Source organism: Rhinolophus sinicus, linkage group LG10 (genome assembly GCF_036562045.2).
Source record: "Rhinolophus sinicus isolate RSC01 linkage group LG10, ASM3656204v1, whole genome shotgun sequence".
Classification (NCBI taxonomy): Eukaryota; Metazoa; Chordata; class Mammalia; order Chiroptera; family Rhinolophidae; genus Rhinolophus; species Rhinolophus sinicus.
In genome coordinates, this window is record NC_133759.1 from 40,282,778 (window position 1) to 40,306,739 (window position 23,962).

At 48.4% G+C, this 23,962-nt stretch overlaps 1 protein-coding gene across 1 annotated transcript in view; it reads left to right on the forward strand.

Annotated features, from left to right (window-relative positions):
- Nucleotides 1-23,962, forward strand: part of FGD5 (FYVE, RhoGEF and PH domain containing 5) — a 108,084-nt gene that overhangs the window by 7,032 nt on the left and 77,090 nt on the right. The window contains exon 2 of the mRNA XM_019746997.2: nucleotides 1,154-3,809. Coding sequence (XP_019602556.2) covers nucleotides 1,154-3,809 — 2,656 coding nt within the window. The remainder of the gene's footprint in view (nucleotides 1-1,153; nucleotides 3,810-23,962) is intronic.

Genomic DNA, 23,962 nt, shown 5'->3' on the forward strand with positions numbered 1-23,962 from the left:
TGGAACTGGGAGATGAGGTTGGGCTGAAGGGACACTTGTACATTCTGATCCCTGGACAGGGGGCAGCCAGGCAGCACTGCTGAAGCGGAGATGTCAGGATGGGGTTGGATTTCTGGCAATCTGCCTTCCTTACTTTGTTCACAGTGCAGCCAAGGGCTCGGAGGTGCAGGCAGGAGGCATGGACGTGTGGTCTGGCTTGTGGCAGGAGAGATGCTGAACTTGGAAGTAGGCAACTACTCCTTTGACCCTTCTTGTCAAGGTCCCTCCCGTCCTGCAAAATTTAGCTGAAATCTCACCTTCTCCAAGAGGTCTTCCCTTGCCATGGCAACTCTTGCTTCTCAAACTCCTGTTACATGTACAGTTTGTACCACATCTTTTTTTCTGCCGTGGTCAGTATGTCCTCACCATCCACAAGGGAAGAGGCCTTTTGCAAATGTCCATATAATTTCTCCCTTGAAATTGGAATGCAGGGCACTTAGCTGGACATCAGTCTTGAAGCATGTAACATTCAGAGGTGACCTCAGAAGAATCATACATCACTGTCACAAAGCTTTAATGTATCATTCTTGAAGGAGTGAGATCATGGCTATTCATTCATAATATTCCAAACGCCTGCGGCTCTGTCCTTCAATTGTTCTGTCAGTCTTGTCTCCCTAACTCAACTGTGAGTAGTCAGCAGGGGGGTTCTTCTCTTCTTGACCCTAGAAGACCCTACTGTCTATAGTGTGTATAGATGCAGACATCCAATGAGTTAACTGTAGAAGGAATATCAGCTCCATGAGGGCAGCAAGGGTGGTGACTGTCAAGTTCAGCATTGTCTCCTGGGTACCTGACAGAGAAAAGCATTTACGGAGTGAGTGCAGTGATCTGCACACCTTTATTTGAGGAGTACAGGATGTCATTCGGTTGGGTTTTCTTAGCGGGACTGTGTATGGAAGAAAGTTATAGTCACTTTGTCTACAGAATGAATCCTTAGTGGACGGTTAAGGGAGTTTAAGATGGTGGAGACATAAACCTAAGACAGAACATAGTCGATTGGGTTGACATGGGTTGGGAAACCATCTTCAGTGTTCTCTCGAAAATGGTAAGGAGGCATGGAAATAAAGGTAACTGTACTTTTTATCTCCTTCTTTTCACTGTTTTCATCTTTTAGATTCACCAAAACCACCAGTTGCTCCCAAGCCAAAGACTGCCAGCCCCCTCACGCCAGTGACGGCACCCAAATTCCCTTCGTCACCCCGGCCTGACGGTCTTCATAGTCCCAACTCCATGTCGAGGGGGCCCAAACCCCCCATTGCCCCTAAGCCCAGGCTGGATACCCCCAACGAGTGGAGGGCCAGCGTGTATATGATCAACAGCTTGAACAAGTGCAGCAACGGGAAGCTGCTTTGCGTAGACAGGGGGCTTTATGAAGAGCAGCCCTCCAACCTGGAGCGCCCCGAGGCCGAGGCCGACGAGGATTACATCGTGGTCCCCGGGGCTCCGCCGGCAGAGTGCGAACCCAGGGAGGAGGATTCTGTGGAGAATGATGTCACGGAGGCTCCGGACGCCACCGGGCAGGAGGAACTCCAGGAGGGAGGTGAGGAGGCAGGAGCTGCTGAGGGTGTGGCAGCCCCCGCTGAAGTGGCATTGAGTGGAGAGGGTGACACGGGTGTAGCCCCCACGCCGGAGAATGGGGGGGCGGATGACGGTGCCCAAGACCCAGGGGCGGAGGAACAGAAGCTCCCGAGTGAGGAGGAAGAGAAGCTGGTGGAAGAACACAGCATGTACAGCGTGAAGGACACGGGCCCTGGGGATGGAGAGGCGGTCTTCCCGAGCGATATCATTCTAACTCAAGTCAACTCAGAGGGCCCAGCAGCTCCTGGCGAGGAGCCCGGCCCCCCTGGGACACCCCGGGAGGCCGAGGAGGATGGTGAGGAGGGCTCTGCCACTGCAGAACCAGCGACACCGGACGAGTGTTCGGATTCCAATGGGCCCACCAAGCGGGGTGCTGAAGGTGCCAGTGAGGAACCCCTGGAGAAGGAGGGGTTGGCCACAGGCATCCAGGAGGTGCAGATAGCTACACACAGCCCTGAAATCTCTGAAGAAGGGTGTGAAGATGCCCCAGGTGACGGCACCCAGGATGAACCCCATGACCAAGATGAGAAAACTGACCAAGAAGAAATGGCAGCAGTCACCCACGAGGTGGGAGACAACACTCAAGAAGGTGAACACACTGTGCAGGACGAACCTGCCGAGGAGAGCTGCCAGATCATTCCTTTCGAGAATGACGGGCTGGACGACTTCATGACTTCCCTCTCAGGAAGTCCCTATGAGTTCTTCCCAACTGAGAGCACCTCTTTCTGTAGCGAAAGCTACTCTTCTTTTTCTGAGCCAGCCAAAGACTTGGAGTCAGAGCAGGAACCCAAGTCGGCGGTGTGTGCAAAGCAGGACGCCATGGCTGGAACTTTATGTGGTCAGTGTGGCTCCCCGCAGGGTGGCACTAGGGAGGATCCCTCTGCCCCTGATGTGGTGGTCCTGCCGGAGGATGAGGACGCCACAGATGACGCACTCACCAACCCCTATGAGATGGGAGTCGAACTGCCATGTGGGGATGAGCCTGGAGGAGAGAATCCTGAGCCACAGGCTGCGTCCGACACCCTGAATGGTTACGGCCTGAAAGACGTGAATTCGGATGCTGAGGGCAGCCTGGCTCCCATGGACAGGAAGAGCATCATCTCAAGGGCCAGGCCCCACTCTGGGAAAGTGGCTGGCTACGTCCCAGAAACCGTCCCGGAAGAAAGTGGACCAGACCCTGGCTCATCAGCCATTGGCATTGGAGGTGCCACTGAGGAGCCAAGAAAGATGGTTTTGTCGTTGGAGGGGAAGCCGCTGGAAGCCAGCTGGGCCTTGCCGGCAAAGCCCAGAGCCTTCACTCTATACCCTCGGTCATTCTCTGTGGAAGGCCGAGAGATACCGGTCTCCGTGTACCGGGATCCAGAGGCATCTGGCTTAGATGACCATTGGATCAAAAGGAAAGACGACAATCTCTCTCTACCCTGTGTGATTGGCTCCTCAGGGAGTTTCTCCCAGAGGAACCACCTTCCATCCAGTGGCACCTCAACTCCATCTTCCGTGGTCGACATCCCACCACCTTTCGACCTGGCCTGCATCACCAAAAAGCCCATCACGAAGAGCTCTCCCTCACTCCTGATCGAGAGCGAGCCCCCGGACAAGCACAGCAAGAAGAAGAAGTCGTCCTTTAAGCGGTTCCTGGCTCTGACGTTTAAGAAAAAGACCGAGAACAAAGTGCACGTGGATGTCAACGTGTCTTCTTCCAGGTCCTCTTCAGAATCCAGCTACCACGGGCCTTCCCGGCTTCTGGAAATTGACCGCAGGAGCCTCAGTAACTCCCCTCAGCTTAAGGCCAGGACAGGCAAGCTGCGGGCTTCCGAATCGCCCTCTTCCCTCATCTTCTACAGGGACAGCAAGAGGAAAGGCGTCCCCTTCAGCAGGACAGTGTCCCGAGTGGAGTCCTTCGAAGACCGCTCCCGGCCCCCCTTTCTGCCCTTGCCCCTGACCAAGCCCCGGTCCATCTCATTCCCCAACGCCGACACTTCGGACTATGAGAACATTCCAGCCATGAACTCCGACTATGAGAATATCCAGATTCCGCCCCGAAGGCCTGCGAGGGCTGGGACATTTACGAAGCTGTTTGAGGATCAGAGCAGAGCCCTGTCCACAGCAAACGAAAATGATGGCTATGTGGACATGAGCAGCTTCAACGCCTTCGAAAGCAAGCAGCAGAGTGCAGAACAGGAGGCGGAAAGGTACTGTGAACTTCGTTTCCTTTGTTGTTCAGCTAGTGTCACTGTCCCAGAGGCAGGCTTAGGTGTAGGGGACAGACGGGACTTGCTTGTTAGCCTCAGGCTCTCTTTCTAGCTGTGTGACTGGTGTGAGTGGCTTTACCTCACTGAGCTTCAGTTACTTTGTCTGTGAAATGGGATTCACGCTACCTCGCTGACAGAGGGTTGGAGACGATCAGAGTAGATAATCCCTGTGAAAGTATTGTCTAAAATGCCAACTTCAGTACAAATGTGAGCATGTGTATTTGCATTATTTGGGTGCTGTTTCTCATCTAGGTAGATGGCTTTGCTTACTCCCCTCTGGGAAAGTCACCAAGAGAGAAGGTTCTGGAATCTTGCCAAACTAAATATCTTTCACCATCAGGAAAATACCCTCAATTGAGATTGATACCTTTTTATTGTGTAAATATACATTCTATTGAAGGGAACTAGAAAAGACAACTTAAACTGTTTAAAACGCCGCAGGTGCCCTGAGCTAAATTTCTGAATAGAAGGCTTTAAGAGGAACATCCAAGGTGATGGGGATGGGGGACCTCACTCATCTTTGAAGGGAGAGTGAAACACTGGAATTATTGACAACAGTGGGGGTTTTCTGACCCCATCTTCCCAAGGCTGACTGAATGCCCTCATTAATCATCCCAAGTGGGTAATTGCCAAATCTTGCTGTTCCTTATACATTGTGGATGCAACTGAAGGGTGATGCATTTCAATCTCAACCAGTTACACTCTTTGGAGGCACCTGATTGAATTAATGAAAAGCCAAAGTGGTTGTGATTTTTAAAGGAAATCCTGTTTCTTTCCCCTCGTGTGCACTAACTTAGCTCCGTCCCACACAGCTGTTGCTGCCAGGGCCTCCTAGGAGACCTGCAGTAATGAATTTGCAATTAGCATTAGCTGTCACTGGAGTATAGACACTTAAAAGTGTTTGTATGGTTTATTCTCTTGAGGTTTTTTACATGGTTCCCCACCCTGGTTCTATCTTCTTCCTACCCCACGCCTGCGCAAGGCTATTAATGAATCCTTTCTAGGAAGAAAGGGTTTGTTGGCTGGAGCAGAGGTAAAGAACAGCACTGCTGGAGGGACTGAGTTTCGTTTGGATGATGTGGATGTGTGCGAACTCTTAGAGGACGAGTGGGGCAGAGCCCACAAGGTCATTGCATTAATAGTCATCAGCAGGGTTTGATGAGACCCAACCCTAGCTTGAGTGCCTCTTAGCACTAAGGAAAATAGAACCAAGCTTTGAAACCATAAAATCTCCATGCCAAAAAGAATCTCAAAGGGCATATGGTCAAACCTCCCACCTCTCACAGGTCTCTCTCTTAACCCACTCTGTACGTGAACTCCTCAAGCCGCAGGGAACTCACCACCTCCCAGAGCTGCCTCCTATGTCGCTAGGTACTCTGATTAAGTTTTTTTTGTGAGGCAAAAGCTACCTCCCACTAATATCCCTATCCAACTCATGCTGGCGAATCTTCTTGAGCCAGGTGAGCGAGCCCTTTTCCTCTTTTGTGTGACAGCCCTTCAGAAGTTGAAATCTGCTTCTGTAGAATCACAGAATTTTATAACTGGAGGGGAACTTCAGACAATATTTGGTCTTGTTACAGAGGAGGAAACTGAGGCACAAAGAGGGAAAGGGATTTGCCTAAGGTCTCTCAGCAATTTAGTGGAGAAATCAGTTCTAGAACTCAGATTTCCTGAGTCCTGGTTCAGGAATTTGCAGTGAATTATGCTAAGAGATGCCAGGTCTGGCTGTACCTACTGCACAGACAACCCAGGGCCAGTCACCTTTTAGTCTGCATTCGCCTTTAGTGCCCCCTGGGGTTGTGCAGTGCACAGGCTACTTGCTCTATGCAAAGGCACTGTTGGCTTGATCTGTACTTTTCCAAAAAACAAAGAAGAATTCTTCATCCAAACTAATGTGACAATAGGGAATAAAATACCCCCCAAAAAGCTAAGGCTACCATATCTTGACTGCTTTCTGTGTGCTAGGTGCTTCCCCTACATTAGCTCACATTTGATACTACAGCCTGGGGCCTTGGTTGCATATCCTGAACTGTCAGGCTCCGAATTTCAAAAGCATTGTTGCCCTGCTCTGATGCTATTTTACTGAAGGCCAGACTGACTGGGAGGAATCTGTGCAGGAACCACATCCTCTTGGACAGCAGTCAGTGAGTGAGCAAAGCTCTCTTCCGTTTTCCTGCATGAAACAGATGGAAGCAGAGGGGGAGAAAAATCCCCGCTTTGGGCTGGAACAGGTCTGGGCAAGGGAGGCTTCAGACACATCAAATTGAGAGGCATGAGGGACTGCCATGGCGGGGTGGGGGGGCCCACTGCTGCTTCCCCTGAATGCAAGCGTTGAGAGTCCAGTGGAGAGGTGCTGCTCATCTAAGACACGTGCCCAGGGCTGCTTCCGCTTGGACAGGACGAGAAAGTGGGGAGGCAGTTCCTTCCTCCTTCTGCTGCTTGCCGTGCCCCACACCTTGCTTGAGTGTGAGGATCAGAGGCAGAAACCCAAACAAATATCAACAGTCCTGAAAGAGCCCAGGACAGTGCATCGCATCGGGAGGTGCGGGTTCAAAGCCCACGTAGTCACTGACTTGCTGTGGCATCTTGGAGAGGGCTGGGCCACAGGTTGCTCATTTGTACAATGGTAAGGTGGGAGCAGATCTGTATTTCTCAGCCGTTCACCTTTCCTGTACCACCTTTATATTTCTGTGACACCAGCTATACTCGCGTTTACTTAATATTTGTCTTTAAAGCAGTCCATCTTTTTTACTTAACCAAAAATACTTTGAAAGGAAATTTTATGTCACTATTGGGAAGTAGAAAAACAGTATCAGTTGCCATGCACAGAAGGCAATTGTACAAATAAGATACAAAGAAAAATAAAATAACGGGTAGGGTAAGGTCTGTCTTGAGGTTATTACTTGCCAAGGCTGTGAGCGGGAGGCCCAATCCCTTTGTTAAACCCTGAGAGGTGGTAAAGACACGCTGGCACCACACAGAGACTTTCTACTTGACGTAATCAGAGGGATTCAGAAGGACTGAAAAGAGAATAACTCTCCCATGGTGTGATTCAGTGTTATGTAAATCCAAATCCTTTTTTCCACTAAAAGTACATCCCTTCAAGAAACAGTGAGTATATAATAGAATTCAGAGAGCCCTTAGGGACCCCTGAATCAGCACAGCAGCTCAGGGGCTCATGGGTGATGATAAGAGTTTCTTCTATGCAGTTATTGCTTCTGAGATTTGTATACACAGATAGTAACATTTTAGGGCCTATAATGATATTAACAATCTTCTATCTTACAATATAAAATTCTATGCATTGTTACCTATGTACATTTTCTCCATGGTGTCGAAAAAGCTTTCGTCATTCTTTAGTTTCAAGTGTATCCCCAAACATTTTTTTTCCCCTGAATTGACCCTCATGCAAAAAACAAAAACAAAAAAAACACTAGAAATCTAGTCTAACGCCCTTACCTTTCAAATAGGATGTTTTGGTTGGGGGAATCTAGTCTTTACTTCTGAATATCCCATGGCACCTCAGTATGTTGGTTATGCACCTGGAGCTTAATAAATGTGTGTTGATGACCGGGGATTTTATGATTCCATGGGAGTTGGTGATTTTGAGCTTTACAGGGGTTCCAGAAAGAACTATCATTTATTAAGTGCCTGCCTTCAGCAACATAGTGCTAGGTGCTTTTAATACATTTATTAAATACCCATTTAGTGCAAAACACTACAAAAACTGGTTTGTCCTAAGTGTCTCATTTAAAGCTCCATAATTGTCTGTTTTTTGCATGATGTTGAGTCTACCTTAATCACAGCATTATACATCAGCACAGACCCCTGATGCCACTTTCCTCCAACATTTCATTATGAAAACATTCAAACTTACAGAGAAAAGTCAAGTTTTTACAGTGAATGTCTATATGCCCACCTCCTAGATTATACCATTAACATATTGCCACGCTAGCTTTCTGCCATCTCTTTCCGTCCATTGCCCTCCCTCTGTTAATGCATATTGTTTTTGCTGTATGTATGGCCACTTTTTATGTTGACTGATGAGGACACTGCAGCCTGAGGTGGACCTGTGCGAGCACAGTGGGGAAGCATGTAGACGTTTGAGCCAAGCTGCCTGGGTGTCAGTCTACCTGCCACCACTTACTGTGTATGTAACCTGAGAAAAGTTACTTACCTCTCTCTGCCTCAGTTTCTTTATCTGTAAAAGGGGATGATAATACCCTGTTTCCCCAAAAACAAGACCTAGCTGGACAATCAGCTCTAATGCATCTTTTGGAGCAAAAATTAATATAAGACCCGGTATCCTATCCGATCCGATCCGATCCAATCCGATCCGCTAAGATTGGTTCTCATATTAAGTTTTGCTCCAAAAGACCCATTAGAGCTGATTGTCCAGCTGGTCTTATTTTCGGGGAAACACGGTAATACCCGCCCCACCACGTCATTGAGACTACACGAGTTAATACAGCACAGAGTGAAATGATCAGTAAGCATTAGCTGTTATTAAGTGACATTATCAAGGTCACATAGTGATGGATGCAGGATCCGAATTTGATTCGAGAGCCGTGGGTGGAGCATCTGGTCCCTGTCACTGTGGGGGTGTCTCTCTATCTTTGTCTGTCTCTCTCAGGGCTATTCTTCTGTACATGTGTGACTCAGTGTTCAGGACATCACGTCAATAAAACTGGGACCATGAACTTGCGAGCTTTGGCTGTGGGGTGTGGTGTCAGCATTACCTCTGACTCCCGCATGAGCTAGGGTCAGCGCTGCAGACAACAGCCTGAGAAGTATTGATGTGTCGTCATTACACATCAAGGACCCCAAGGACAACAGGACCAGGGGTTTTGTGATTCCATCATCATGACAGGAATGCTGTCTCTGTGACTTGGATGATAGCTACTGTTGCACTTGTAATTCACATTAGGAATTTCCAGTCCCCATTTTCCAGGTGAGAAAACTGAAGCCCAGTGAAGTGATATGAACTGTCCTCTGTCACACAGGTAGGAAGTAGCCAAACCAAGATTCGAACCTGTCTTTCTGACCCTGAGTCCAGTATTCTTTCCATTACCCGTGTTCTGTTGTTGCAAGATGGCAAAATGTTAGCTGGTGGTCTTCATCCAGCAGCTTCAGAAGATACCTTGATACCTTTATTCTGGAAAACAGTTCACATTGTCTGCAGACGTGGAGAATACACGGAGGAGATTGTGTTGAAAGGCGTAAGGACTAAACTCAAACACCATCTTTTTCTAATTTCCAGTTCTTAGTAGGATGTCACCCTGGCCCAGCTAATTCACTCACCCACTCTCCTAACGTTTGTTCAGCACCTACTAACCATCAGCTACTATTCTAGGGACTAGAGGGATGAAGATCCTTGCCCTCTGGCCAGGGAGAGAGACTGATGGAGGTCATTAGAACCTGGTGTGATAAGGGCTTCATTAGAGGTCCCCCCAAACAGCTCTGGAGGAGTCTCTCTGGGAGACACGTGAGGTGGGTGTTGCCAGAGGAACAGGAGTTCATGATGGAGACAAAAAATCCAGGAGGAACACGAGTCTGGGGATAGCAAGAGCTGTGAAGTGTTCCGATGGAGCCAGTGTGCCCACCTGTGAGATGAAGTTGGGAAGGCAGGTTGGGGCCCAGCCAAGGAGAGCCTCGTGTATCAGCTTGGAGAGTTAGTACATGCCCCTGGGCACTGGGAAGTCCACGCAGGTCTTCACCTGGGGGTGCGGGGTGGGGCGGGGGTGCCCTGATGGGGATGGTGCATTGGACACCTTGTTGGTGGGGTGGAGAGGGGAGGGCGTGGAGCAATGGGAAGCGGGGTGGCCCCTCCAGAGAAAATGCAGACCTAGCAGGGCTGCGGCAGGGGAGGGCTTCAGGAGGGGGCTTCTGTCTCCAGTTCTCCAGGCTCAACTCCAGGGCTAGCTTATGTCTGCCTTTGCTTTTCTCTTCTCATTCTCTTATTTATCTGTTACAATCTGTCCGGTCCCCAAAATAAAAGATTTGAGTTGGTTTCCAACAGAACATATAGCAAAAAAATAACAATTCAGTCCTCAAAAAAAGGAAGTTAAAGCATACAAGCCACATCATCAAGTCGGGGCAGGTAATTTATATGGGCAGTCCAGACCAAGGGTGGTGACCACCATCAAAATTCTGAAATCCAACACAAAATCTAGCTTAATGGTGTCTCTTTCCCGCGTCCCCAGCCCCCAGCATGCTGCCAGCATCTTCAGAATGCAGTAAATATTTTGCTGAAGTGATTCCCAAAGAGAGCGAAACCTGGCTTTTATTTTTCACAAAATATAAGTATTTTGTGCTGCAGCAACAAATATATGCATCCTTGTAAAACAAAGGTGATTTACAGCCTCCGCTCTAAATCCTTGGGTGGGGATATGGCAGAGTGGCAACTAAGGCTCCTGCTGACTAATTCCATCGGTGCTGAGAGCTGCGTGGCTGGATTTTCTGCACATTCCAGCTACAGTTTTCATTGGTATCTTTGTATCTGCCTGTAAACTGGGAGCCTTCCTATTATTACTGTGTTTTTGACAAATGAACTCATGCAGAGAGCTTTCATTAAGTTTCATTGAAAGGACCTGGGAATGCCATAAAAATTATTATAATCTCAAAACCATCACATTCCTAATGCATGTGGCTGGGCTTCTTGTTGAAATTGACTGATGAGAATATTCAGTTTTTAATTTTCTGACTTAAAATAAGACCATCTGCAGCTGTTTCTTTTAGCAATAATTTTTAATTAAATGCAATAAAATTTACAGGGAAGGACCCTAATAAGAAAATCGTGTCAGGAACACACTTATTGTAACATTTACGAGCATGATATTAAGGCCCCCAACTATTTTTTCCTTTGCAGAGCTATACCATAGAAGAAATCCTGATTAAGTGTTAATCACAGTGTGGTTTTACCTTCATAAAATCAGGGTTTCCCCCCGTGGGAGGTGGGAAAATAATTCTCACTAATAGAAGACAGTCTTGGCGCAGGAGTTCTTTGGTGAAATGTCAGCAGTAGGTCTCCTGGACCAGCTGAGCCCCAGAGGAGGGATGAGGTCTTTGTTCCAGCCCAGTTTGAATGGTGCTAGATGTATTGAGGCCTCCCTGTTCCCTGCCTGTTGATTGGGGATGAGCAAATCACGCACAGGATGCAGCCAAGGAGAAAAGGCATCTCTGTTTCATGCATTCTTTCAGTAAATCTGTATCAAGTGCCTGCTAGGTGGTCGGTGCTGGGACACTGTAGCAAGTCTCTGCTCTGGCAGAGCTAGTATCCTGGGGAGAGGCAGACAGTAAACATACTAATAAGTAAACGAAATCATTGTAGATAACAGGATCATTCTTTGGAGATGAGATGATTCTTTTATGAAAAAAAAACCACAGTGTGGTAAAAAGTGACTGGTGGAAGGGACACTTTAGACAGGATAGTCAGGGAAGGGACATTTGAGTGAAGTGACATTTGAGTGAAACCTGGATGATGATCAGACATAATCAGAGGGAAAGTCATTTCAGGCAGAGGGAACAGGCCCTGAGACTGGAGGCCCTTGTGGGGTTTGTGGAGAGGCCAGGAGGCCAGAACACAATGGGGGAATGATGGTGGATGGGTTAGGCAAGGGCCTTGGTAAAAGGTTTGGCTTTTACCTTCATGCGATGTCATTCGAGGGAAGTGTTACGATCCCCAAATGTTTGAATTATCTGAACTCTTCAGACCAGCGTCTAGGGTCAGATCAGCAAGTAATTTGAAAATGCAGCAAAGTGTATTTGCAGTTCACATTTCTGGGAGTGGAAACAGTTCTGCAAGTGGAAAGAGGTTTGAATTTAGGTCCTGGCTCTGCCCCTGGCTATGTGAGTTTTGAGTATCTGGTCTCAGGTCTCTCTCCCACCTGCGACTGCTCTGAAATGGCTTGGAATCCATGATTCTGAGTTCCCCATCTGAATGCTTTTACGGAAGATGGTGGTGGTCCAGGGAGCTGAGAAGAGGCTGGTCCAGCCACACCAGAGGAAGAGTGGAGGGTGATAAGGTTGGGGGGGTTCTTGAAACGGAATGTGGTACATTTGGACTTGTGCTCCCTGTGGGGACTGGTTTGATCTGTGAGCCATAGGGAGCTATTGAAGGTTTTGGAGCAAGGGAGTGATGTGATCAGCTAGTGCTTTAGCACAATTATTGTCAGATGTGTGGGGTGGAATGGAGGAAAAGCAGCCATCCCGGGAAAGTGTCTAAACAGCAGTGGGGGGAAGCATGATAGCAGGACCCAGCTTCTTCAGCCCCTGTGGCCTGATGGCCTCGCTGCAGGGCTACTGCGCAGTCGCTCAGAGCAGAGTTACCCAATCTCTGGCTCATCTGGAACTGCCCAGTATAGGGTTCTCAGGATGGTAGCACAGATGACAGAACAGAGAGGCAGTGTGGCACGGCAGGAAGAGAGACTGAACTCGAGTCCAACTCTGCCTTAACCTCGGCTTCTGGTCTGAACCTCAAGTGGTATGTTGGTGCCTTCATCCCTGAGCTATCGTGAGCTAGTGCATGTACAAGGACTTTGTCAGGTATTAAGAGATAATACTGTCAGTCTTGAACTTTGCTGCTGGGAGAACGTACGTTGCTGTGTACCACAGCACACGAGGCTTTCTGGAGTGTGCAGCGTGCGCCAGGCACTGTCTCAGATCCTTTGTACATATTCACTCGGTTAATCCGAAAAACAACCTTGCCACATAGATAATTAAAACAAACACACAAACAAAAACCCTACACTCAGCAGATGAGGAAACTAAGGTAAAAAGAAGTTAGGCAAAGGGCCCAAGGTCACACAGCTGCTTGGCAAATCCAGAATTTTAACCCAGGCAGCTTCCAGCAGCCGTGCTCTCAACTCTGCTGTGAGGGCCTTTCTTACTTTATGTGCATCATTTCATTTCATTTACTGGATGTCCCTTTGGAAGTAGCTCTTCAGTTGTACTATTTTAGTAGAAGAGGAAACTGACGTTCAGAGCCGTTGACATGAGTAAGTAATGGAGCTAGGACCAGAAGGAAGGTATTTCTAGGTATGGGTTCTTCCCTTTTTGTGGTTCACCCCCTTTGAGAACTTTCCACCTGGGCTTGACCCTCCAGGTGTCAAAGATGAGGACATACAATGGGGTAAGAATCTTCAGAATGGAAATGTCCTTGTTCTAGGCATTCAGAATACCGTGTTTCCCCGAAAATAAAACCTAGCCGGACAATCAGCTCTAATGCATCTTTTGGAGCAAAAATTAATATAAGACTTAGTATTATACTATATTAAAGAGTGGGTCTTATAGTAAAATAAGACCTGGTCTTATAGTAAAATAAGACCCGGTCTTATATTAATTTTTGCTCCAAAAGACGCATTAGAGCTGATTGTCCGGCTAAGCCTTATTTTCAGGAAAACACGGTCAGACAGGTTATAATGACTGTCCCTTGCGTAGGTCCACCTGGCCAGGAGATGATGTAAAAACTATGTGTAAAGAGAACAGCACACACTATTACAGTAACAATCAAAGGGATGGTATTGTACAGGAAGTTAACGCCTTCTGGCTAGGCTCCGGAAGGGCCCGTGGGGAGTTTATCATCTGTGCCCATGATACTGCAGGTCAACAGGACAAACAGCTCATGATAATTTCTGAATGATGAGTTAGTGTGTTTCATCTGGCTCCTTGAGAATGCCCCAAGACTGTCCAACCTCCAAGAGATGAAGGCAGCTGCTGAGCCATGTGTCGGGGAATTCTGAGCTAGTGGCTGAGAATAGTGGTGGTTCCCTGTCTTGGAGAGGCATGTATCTTTGGCTGTTCTCCTGCAAGATGAATGTGTCAGGGTTGAGATTGTTTTTCGGGATGATGTGGCTGGTCTCTATGTAAACAGATCCATTCTCTGTGTGCATGGAGTTGGTCTGGAGCCCTGGATAGGGCCCAAGGGAAGTTCATCCAGGTCAAGGCATGACCCAAGAACTTAAAATTGTAGACTTGCTTGCATGATTGTAATTAAGAAAACAAGACACACAGAAGAAAAACAGTCCTGCCTTACAGAATCTGCTTGGAGATCTTAAGTTCTGCTTTACTCTGTTGTAATGAGACTTTCTTAAACTGAGTGATGTCCTGTTCAGTAGTGAGCTCTCCATCATGGTCAGTAATTAAGCACAAGTGCAAAGGATACTAGAATCTGTCATGAGGCTGTTGTGACTTGCACACGCCAGGAAATCTGAGCTTTTGAGGTCATTTTTGGCTGGGTAAATAGAGTCCCATAGAAGCAGTTGGGCTGCTGTAGGTACTGCCCCTGTAGCCCCTGAAAGTTGTCCCAGCTCCAGGGCTGGAGAGGCCCCTGAAGGTGCTAGGAAGCCTCAATATCAGCTCTGAGACCAGTTCTAGAAAGTGCTTCTTGTATAGTGAAGCATGTTTTGCATGCCCAGTGCCCACTGCGGCCAGATCTTCTGAAGTGCTGAAAGGCTCACTGCTGAAAAGGCAGCATGTGAAGGGGTGGTAGCCCTGGCTCAGGCCTAGTTCGGGATAGGGCAGAAGTCCTCCTCTCGGAGTTAAGGGCTCGCCACATAGAAGCGATGGGAAGATGGGTTATTGGGTGCCCCTGGAGGGCTCCCTCGCACCCAGCCTCCGTGGTTTTCCAATTTTCTGTTGCAGCAGGATCCTTTTCCTGATGAAATCTTACTCAGAACCCTAACACACAAGGCAAGGGTTTGTTACTATAGTTCTCTTTCATAAGTTTAAATTTTTAAATACTTTATAGGAAGTCAATTAATGAGATTGACATGAATAGAAATCTTGGAAATTGAGTTATGGATTGCAGTGCTGCTCTTACAGACTCATGAGGGATGATGATTAGTCAAAGTGGTATATTATGGGGACTCAGAGAGTATTTTCCAGAGAAGATGGCTGGGTTCAAATCCCAGCTCTGCCAGTTACTAGCTGTGTCCTTGGGCAAATGATTTAACTTCTCTGTGCTTTAGCCGCCTCGTGTATAAAAACAGGGAAGCTGGCACTACCTATCTCAAGAGCTTGTTGTGAGGTTTGAATGAGTTAACATTTGCAGGGTGCATTTTAAATGCCCAATACACTTTAGCTGTTAGAGTTAACACTGTAGCCGTGTCTGTATCCATGAAATTCCAGACATTTGTGAATCCTTGCCCACTGGAGCCTAGGGTTTTTGAGGAATGCTGTTTGAAAAGTCTACCTCATCTCATGTAATCTGGACATGCTTCTTTTAGTAAGTGCTGTCTGTCAGGTATACGTATTTATAAGTCTTTTTTCACCAATAATTTAAGCAGTGATTTACAGAACCCTTTGCCAGACACAGTAGGGGAGGTGGAGAAATGGTAGTTTCTGGCTATCTTTCAGAAATAGGCCTTTGGTTCTGTTGAGAGGGGGAAGGTGTGGCAGGTTAAGAAGTTTAGATGTAAATAACTATAGGCTCATGAACTCCTGGATTATAATAACTCCTCACCATCTGTTTTATAAGAATGGAAATGAAATTAACAATGTGACTAGGGAAAGGAAGCAACACTCAGCAGGTTCCACTATCTGGCAAGTTTATATATGTGTATTCACTTCCTAGTTCTGTACGTTATCTCACTGATTATCAGCCCCATTTACAGGTGAGAAAACTGAGGCTCTAGGGCATTATGTGGCAGAGGAGGCCAACAGAACCCAGAGCGGGCACAAGAAGGCAGGTCTCTGCCACACTGAGCAGTGCTTGCTTCGGCAGGAGTTGCCCCCCTGGGAGGCAGTGAGTCACCCTCACTGTGGGTGTGTGTAAAGGGGCTGGGTGAACCCCTGCCAGAGAGGCTATCCTGGAGATTCCTTTTGTAGACCAGAAAGCTGGACTAGAAAACCCAGAAAGTTATGAACCCTTGCTGTGGCAGCCATATACTTGTGTACTGCACTTTCCAGTTTGTAAAGCTTTTCCATGCCTGTTAGCTCCATTGGCTCTGCCAGCAATCACTGGATGGAGTAGGTAAGACACAGGTTAAAAACACAATTTAAGCAGAGACCTGAAAAAGCACAGGAGGTAGCCAAGTGGAGTTATTTCCTGGGTGGAGCCTTGGGTAAGCCATTGTCCTGGAGGGGTTCTGTTTCCTCAGCTGTAAAATGGGGATATCAGTAGTGACAGGTATCTAATGGTTAAGAGTAACCCATGCCAAGTGCTGGATACAGGGCCTGGTGTGTAGTAGGTTCTCCGTGAAGGTAAGTATGGTTATTATAATGATTGTATCTACTGTGAAGAAAGGATCCGAGGCAGTGCAGGAGGAGAAGGCCCCTGCAAGACTGAGGGTTTGGGAAATACCAGGGGAGGGGTAATGAAGAGCAGAGAAAGAACTGGAGGCTCAAAGAGTATTGTCCAAGATCACAGAGCCAGCAGCAAGTGGCAGAATGGGACTTAAAACTCAGAGGTGTCAGCTGCGAAGCCACCATTCTGCGTGTTCCATGGGAATTAAGTGAGCAAAGCTGGGTCCCTGGGACTGACCTGGGACAGGGTGTGGCAGGCCCTGGGCCACACCTGGAGCTGCTCTGGGTGATAACAGAAGAAAGGAGAGTGATGTCATGCAGCGAGGGATTGTTCTGGGCCCACGCTCTTTTCCCGGGAAGCTCCTTGTAGATGCTCCATCTGGTTTCCAGGGAGGTCCCTGGTCCAAACCCAAGTTTCCTTGCCGGCCTGAGGCCGAAGGTCAAGGCTGGGTTCAGAGCTGCAGAGTGAGTCAGTGGTTTAGCAGGGATTAGCATTCAGGCAGCTGCTCAGCCTCTGGGATGAGGCACCTCCTCCCAGCCCGGCCCCAGGTCTCCTTCCCAGGCTGGCCAGCAGCACTTACAGGGAAGACATGTTTGCCCAACTTCGGCCTTTCTTCGACCCTCCTCTGTACCCCATTGTTGGGGAGGAATATTCAAGACACCACTGAGCCCATGTTAACTCCCTCACTTGACAGAAGAGCAGCTGAGGCTCAGGGAGGGGAGCTGGTGCCTCATCCCTCCTTGCAGTAGATAAGCGGCCTCACTCTATGTAAATGCACGAGGCAGTGGTGGCCAGGAGGACAGTGAGGACAGAGGCAGGGCACAACGCTGCTGGGGGGCCGGGGTGGGGGGGGGACTTTCAGGCCTTGTGAAACGCTTGGGGAAGAATTCTGGCCCAGAAAGCCCTGTGTGTTCCTCAGACCCCAGCAGGTGACGCCGCCATCGCTGACCTCCTCTTTCTCCTTTGCACCTTTGTGTAGACTGTCCGCTGAGGTGTTTATGGAACCGTCTCCCTTACCACACTACGAGCCCCTCCAGGGCGTCACCACCTACGACTCATCCCTGTGTGCCCAGCACTTGGCACGGGGTCTGGAACACAGATGGTGCTCAGTAAACGTTTGTAAATAACTGGATGTGTTCTGGGGGTAACCATGTTATCTCAGAGGGGCGCACCCCACCGGATGGGACTATCCACGGATGCTTCCCAAGCCCCAGCGGTGCTCGAGCTGCTAGGACCAGAGAAACGAGGAGGCTGACAGTCAGCCTAGGGAGACGGACATGAAATGCCTGATTTCTCGGTCAGTTATTTAAATTAAACTGTGCTGAGTGTTCCGAAGAAGTGCAGGCAGTTCTAAGAGCTTCCAACAGGTGCCTTGACCCATTTGTGGCCAGAGAAGACCTCTGAGAAAGTGAGACTTGGGCTTGGGCCTGAAATATGATGAGGACTTGACTTGATAGAGGGAGAAGGAAGAGCATTCCAGACCTGGGGAACAGAGTGTGCGCAAGGACCCTGTGAGAAAGGTAGTTACCTTCCCCATTTTACAGATGAGGAAACCAAGGCTCAGAGCAGGGGCATGACTTGCCTAACGCCACACAGGTATCAAGAAGAGAAGCTATGGTTTGCATGCAGGTCTGTCTGACTCCAGAACCCTGGCCCTTTCTCCTGCGGCTCTGCCCTGGCCGGGCAGGAAGCCAGAGTTGGCCTATGTGACGTCTCGGTGTGCTGGGCCAAAGCTCTCCATTCCCTCTGGGGGGGTGGACTCCACACTCTCACTGCTCCACTCCCTCCCCACACCAGGGGCACCCCCACACCCAGCTCCTTCCTTTTCTTATTTGCTCTGCAGCTCAGACTTTCTCAGGCTCCTGACAGTCTGGAATTGTACCACAAATACGTAAGTCAGACCTTGGAAATCGCCTGTGAGCCTCCTGTCAAGAAATACTCAAACCAATTTAAGGTGCATTCACTGGGCATCTACTGCATGTCAGCCCCTGCAGGACTGGGAGCACACTTAAGGTCTGGCGGGGAGGCAGGGCTATAAACAGCTGACGGGATGCGAGAATAAGTCTGATAGGAAAATGAACAACATTCTGGCAGCACAGAAGGAGCAGCCACGTGTGTTGAAGAAAAGTTTTCCCTGAGGAGTTTGCAGGGTTCAAATCATTTGAGCTGGCCTCGGAAGGCAAGTAAGCGTTTGCAAAGTAAAGTGTGGGAAGGACGTTCCAAAAGGAAAGGACATATGCACACAGTAGGAAGTGGCCTTGGTGTACATAGACCGAGGACAAGTACACAGTACCAGATTGCATACGATAGGGAGTGATGGAAGGTGAGCGTGTAACACCACTGGTGTGAGGTTCTGAAGTGCAGCCGGTAGACTCAGGTCAGCAGTGCCCCCCCCCCCCAGATTCCCAGGGGTGCTCCCTCCCCTTGGCAGCTTCAAAGCACCGTCCCCTGCCCTTTTCAGCCTCTGTTCAAATTATCTGAGATTATGTGCGACTCCCGTTCCTCACAGTTGGCGAAGGAGAAGGTAGAGCTGTAACAATGTCTTTTGAGGCTGGGGTCTGGTCTGCCTCCCAATTATCCCTGGGGAGGTAACTGCTCAACTCCTCAGCTCTCTGGGCTTCATTCTCAAATTGCTGCTAATCTGAAATGCTTGGTGACAGGCATAAATTAGTTTCCTTTGAATAGGCCAATTAGAGCTGATAGCTGGGGTGGCGGGTACGTAGTGGCTTTGGTCCAAGGACTGGCCTTCTCTAGATGATGGCTTTTCAGAGTCCTGGGCTGTGAGTGGGCATTTGCCCTGCCCCATCCCCATCTCTTTAGCCTGAGGAGCAGCAAACTTTTGTATAAAGTACAGCCCTGCACGGATTCTCCTCCTCACATAGGCTGGGAACTACTAGTGGGCTCTCTGTGACCCACCCTATCTAACGTGATTGATTATGGCCATTCACAAAGGTGTGAATGGTGTCCCACAGTGTGGTTTTGGGCTCACAGCCCTGAGTCTCCTTCTGAGAGCAAGAATAGGCCAGAACATCGGGGTTCTTTGGCTCCTTGCCTCTCGCCATAACTTTTTTGTTGTGTTCTGCTTTCTGGGCCTTAGTTTCCCCAGCTGCAAAATGAAGAATTCAGGGAAGTGATTTTTAAGGGCTGTTTGGAGTCTGAGATGACCTATTAGTTTGCTATTGCTGCCATAGCAGTTGGCCCCACATCCATTTTTTAATCTCAACAATTCTTTAGTTTAGAAGTCTGCTGTGCTGTGTACTCTGCTTAGGGTCTCCCAAGGTGAAAACCAAGGTGTTGGCTGGCCTGAGCTTTTGTCTGGAGGCTGTTGGGGAGAATCCACTTCTAAGTGCATTCAGGTTGCTGGCTGACTTCTGTTCCTTATAGAACTGAGGTCCCTAGTTCCTTGCTGGCTGTCAGCTGGAGGCTAGCTGCCTGCATTCTTTCTCATGCTTTCCATGCGGCCTTCTCCAGCAAGGGGGGGCCAGGGAAAGGGGCCCCGGGTGAGTCTTTCTCACACTTTGAATCTCCAATCATCCAGACAAAGCATTCTGTTTTAAGGATTTGTGTAATTAGATTGGCCTACCCAGTTAATCCAGGATAAGTTCCCTATGTAAATACATCTGCGATGTCTCTTTTGCCTTGTAATGCAAAATATCCGTAAGTCCCAGAATTAGGATGTGGACATTTTGAGAGCCATGATTCTGTCTATGACAGTTTGCCTTCTGACCCCTCAAAGTTCACTCCATCTAGAGGTCCCCAAAGATCTCATTCCATGTACAGCATCAGCTCAACAAATCTCATCAGCTCAGAAGTCCCAGATTTCACCATTGAAATAATTGAATTGGGTGTGGGTGAGGCACTGGGTATCATCCATCCTGGGATTTAATTCCTCTCCATCAGTGAACATGGTAAACTAAAGAAACTAGTTACCTGCTCCCAGAGTACAGTGTTGGGGTCAGTTCTAGACGTTCTAGTTTAAACAGGGAGAAAATGGAAAATGGAGTCAGATGACATTCCAGAGGGCCTCATACCCCTGTCCCAAAACTATGGGGGGAAACCAGCAGAACCAGCTCCTCAGCTCCCTGCTCACCTCTGCAGATAGTGGCTGCCTGACTGTATTCTGGCCTTGTCTTTGGGTGGTTGGGAGAACACATTTGCACAGCTTTGTATCAGTTGGTTAGAACCCATAGGGAATGTAGCACAACGGATTTAGCTAGGACTTAAGAGCCATGTTTGCTATGAAAAGGGTTTGCTAGCATTTTCCCTTCCCGTTCCTCAGTACCAGCAAGTGGGAAATGCACAGATTTTTACATTAGATCTGCCACTTTTCAGATGGGTGGAATTAGGGAAGGTAATACCTCATACACTTGTCACGAAGATCCCGTGGGACTAAGCAGTACGTGAAAAGTGTTTTGTAGACTTGGAACGGTTTGCACAGGGGGTAGCTGTTTTTCTGGCCTGGGCTCTGTTGTGCCCGCCTGGGGGGAAGCTTGGCTGCTGTGGCACCTTCTCCTTCTTCTTTGGGATGACCTACATCCCCGTGCTAATCTGATTAACTGGCTGGCGAGTATTTAGAGGACAAGAGGCACAGGATCATGTCTTGGGCGGGGTGGGCTGGGGAGATGGGGTGTGGGGTGGCGTAGCACAGGGTCACGGCGGTCACTACACCAGCCAGAATTCTGGCCATGAAGGAGGAAATCATGCTGTTGGGATAGTCCAGTCCATTTGGATTCAAACACCATTTTAAAAATGTTTCATAAAAGTCAACATGCGCTCCCAAAATTCAGACCTGCCAGGGAAAAATCAAACCTTGCACCACTGAGCTCACATCTTCCAGCCGCCTCCCAGGTGTTTTCTGGGCGCAGACATGCAGGGATACTTATGAGTACACACCCCTCCCCTGACCCTTGGCTTGTTCTAAACCTAAATGGAAGTGTATTGAATACACTCTCCCAGACCTTGCTTTAGACATTGTTCCCTATCAGGGCATATACCGTGTTTCCCTGAAAATAAGACCTCGCCGGACCGTCAACTCTAATGCGTCTTGTGGAGCAAAAATTAATATAAGACCCGGTCTTATTTTACTGTAATATAAGACCGGGTCTTATTTTAATATAAGATTGCGTATAAAATAAAATATAACATAACATAATATAATATAATATATAATGTAATATAATACAATATAATACTGGGTCTTATATAATATAAAATAACGTAATATGATGTAAGACCGAGTCTTATATTAATTTTTTCTCTAAAAGACGCATTAGAGCTGATGGTCCTGCTAGGTCTCACTTTCGGGGAAACACGGGAGATCTGCCCCCATTCTTTTTAATGACTGCAAGCAATTGCAATATCTAGTCACCTATTGATGGATATCTAGGTTGTTTCCAGTCTTATGCTCCTCTGCAAATGCCACAATTAGTAAATTTCCATGCACATTTGCACATATTTGAGAATATATGTGAAGATTTAACAGAAAGGCAAACCCCATGCTAAAATAATCACTGTTAGCATTGGGTTGTGTTTTGTTCTTGTGTGAATGTAGCCAGGGTGTGTTTCATGTGGACATCGTCATGTTGTACATAAAATCTCCGATCTTGCGTATTTAACTGCGTATTGTAGGTACTTGCCTATGGTATTAAATAATTTACTAAATTAATGAAAATGCCTGAGACCACCTAAGCCAGGCTTTGCAGATACAGCAGTACCAAGTAACTGCGCTGACTCCATTTGCGTGGTTGTGTCCAGCTTAATGTACCCCTTCCCTTTCATTGTAAATTCAGGGTGTTTGTAATATCCTGCTGCGTTATAAAGAATGCTCAGGTGAACATACTTGTAATTACAGCTTTTTCAGCATTTGGGTTTATGTCCATAGAAGAGATGGTAGGGGCAAAGGGGGTTCCGTGTTGCAAAGTGCTCTCTAGGCATCACTGGGGCCAGCTCGGTCGGTCTTACCTGAGTCCAGAACAGGAGGTAGTGCCACCAAAGGGCCACCGGTGAGGGATAATGGCGAAGACCATTAATGCAGGCAGAGGTCTGGGGTTGTAAGGGCGCAGTGCAGGATGAATGGCGGCCGCTGTGGCGGCCAGGCTGGCCTGAGGAGCTCCGGGGCCCGCTGGGGTATACTCGGCTCTGCAGCTGGTTGGTATCAAGTTGTGGAGGGCTGAGGAGCAGAGATGGGTCATCCTAGGTGTGAATAATTCAAGATTCTGAGACACAGACAGGATTACTGGAGGGAGGAAGGAGATGAAGAGGCTTAGTTAAGGAGAAGACCGATTTTTTTTTTTTTTTTTAGGATAAGATTTCAGAACACATACAGGAAAAGTCAGATGCCAAAGAGCATAGGTGTGACCGGCAGTTGTCCTCTCTTTCTCTCTTGTCTAGAGAGGTCACAGATGGGGAGTGGGGTTCCAGCCTGTCTTCCGTGGATCAGGGCATGAAAAGAAGTGCCATCAACAGGCAGAACTGACCTTACTGATATGCTTGAGGGGTACCTGCCCCCCAAACAACCGTCTCTTGCCAGCTTCCCACAGTGCCCAGTCACTTGAGAGTGCTTATTCCTGGGGCTTTAGAAGCCCCCCATTGCCACCCTCTGTAATATGCCAGGGCCCCAGACCCTGGCTTCTTGCCATTCTTCCCCCCACCCTCCCAAGAGGACTCAGGCAGTTGCTAAAATCGGGGAGCTGGGCTTCCACCTCTGCTTGGTGCAGCCTTTGGCCTGACAGTTCAGTTGGTGTGCTTTTTTTCCTAGAAAGGCATACCAGCTGGGCCGCTGCAGCTTTCCAGAACCCAGGGAAATATAACTACACATCCCCATGTTGGAAATGCCAAGTTATCTTCAAACCAGCTAGTGGTGTTCCCAGCCAGGTCCCTCCACCATCTCCCCACAAAGAGTGCTGGGGGGCTGGGAACAGCTTTTCTGGGGGAGCCAGGTACTTCTAAGAGCAGCCTTCCCCCCTCACCAGAGCCACGTAGAGCAGGTCACACAGGCCAGCCCATCCCAATCCACCGGGCTGTGAGGCCTACTCCCCCTCCTCAGCCCCACTCTTCCCAGCGGGGCCCAGAGCCCCCCTGAAAGCCTTGTGCTCTCATTGGCACCCGTGTCTGCTGCCATCTCTCTGCTCCCCTTTCCATCCCTCAGCTGGAATTCCGTCTGACCCCCTTCCACCTCCCGAGCCTCTGCCCAGGCTGTGCTTTGTGCTCAGCTAGTCTGTCACTCCTTCTGCAGGCTCACGTCCCTCCCAAGAGTGCAGTTTGGCCCGTTTTAAGCAGCACCTTCTCCATCAAGGCTTTGCTGCATCTCTGGCAGTTAGTGTCATCTCTAATGTCCTCTGCATTTTCCCAACAGCTTCTCTCTCCTTGTCTGTGGCTCTGGGGCCTTTTCTCTGCCTTCTCCATTTTGTAGCTGTGCTCCTGTTATGTCGCTAGCTTCCCCTAGACCCCAGACTGCTAGGGAGCAGGCTCCTCTGTCCCCCTTCTCCTGCTGTGTCTGGCAAGAGTCTTGCATGTCCAGTGCTATGTGTGGCTATGAAGATGGGTGGGCGGTGGGTGGACAGACAGATGGGCACGTGGTTGGACAGGAGGGTGGGTGTCAAACACTGGTCCATTGTCCGTGGTGTCACCTTGTCCAAGATGGATTGGCCCAGGGAAACCCCTGTGCCGTGCTTCCCACCATCGTCCTCTCCATTATTAAAATAGAAAATGATTATATTTTTAAGAGTTTGTTATATTTATCAAATGAAGTCTTATGTTTCTTGTTCTTAATTTTACAATCTTAGGGCTTGAATGCTTGATATTTCTTCAAGGAAAAGAGAGTCTAAACTGAGTTGCCTTTTTCTCATGT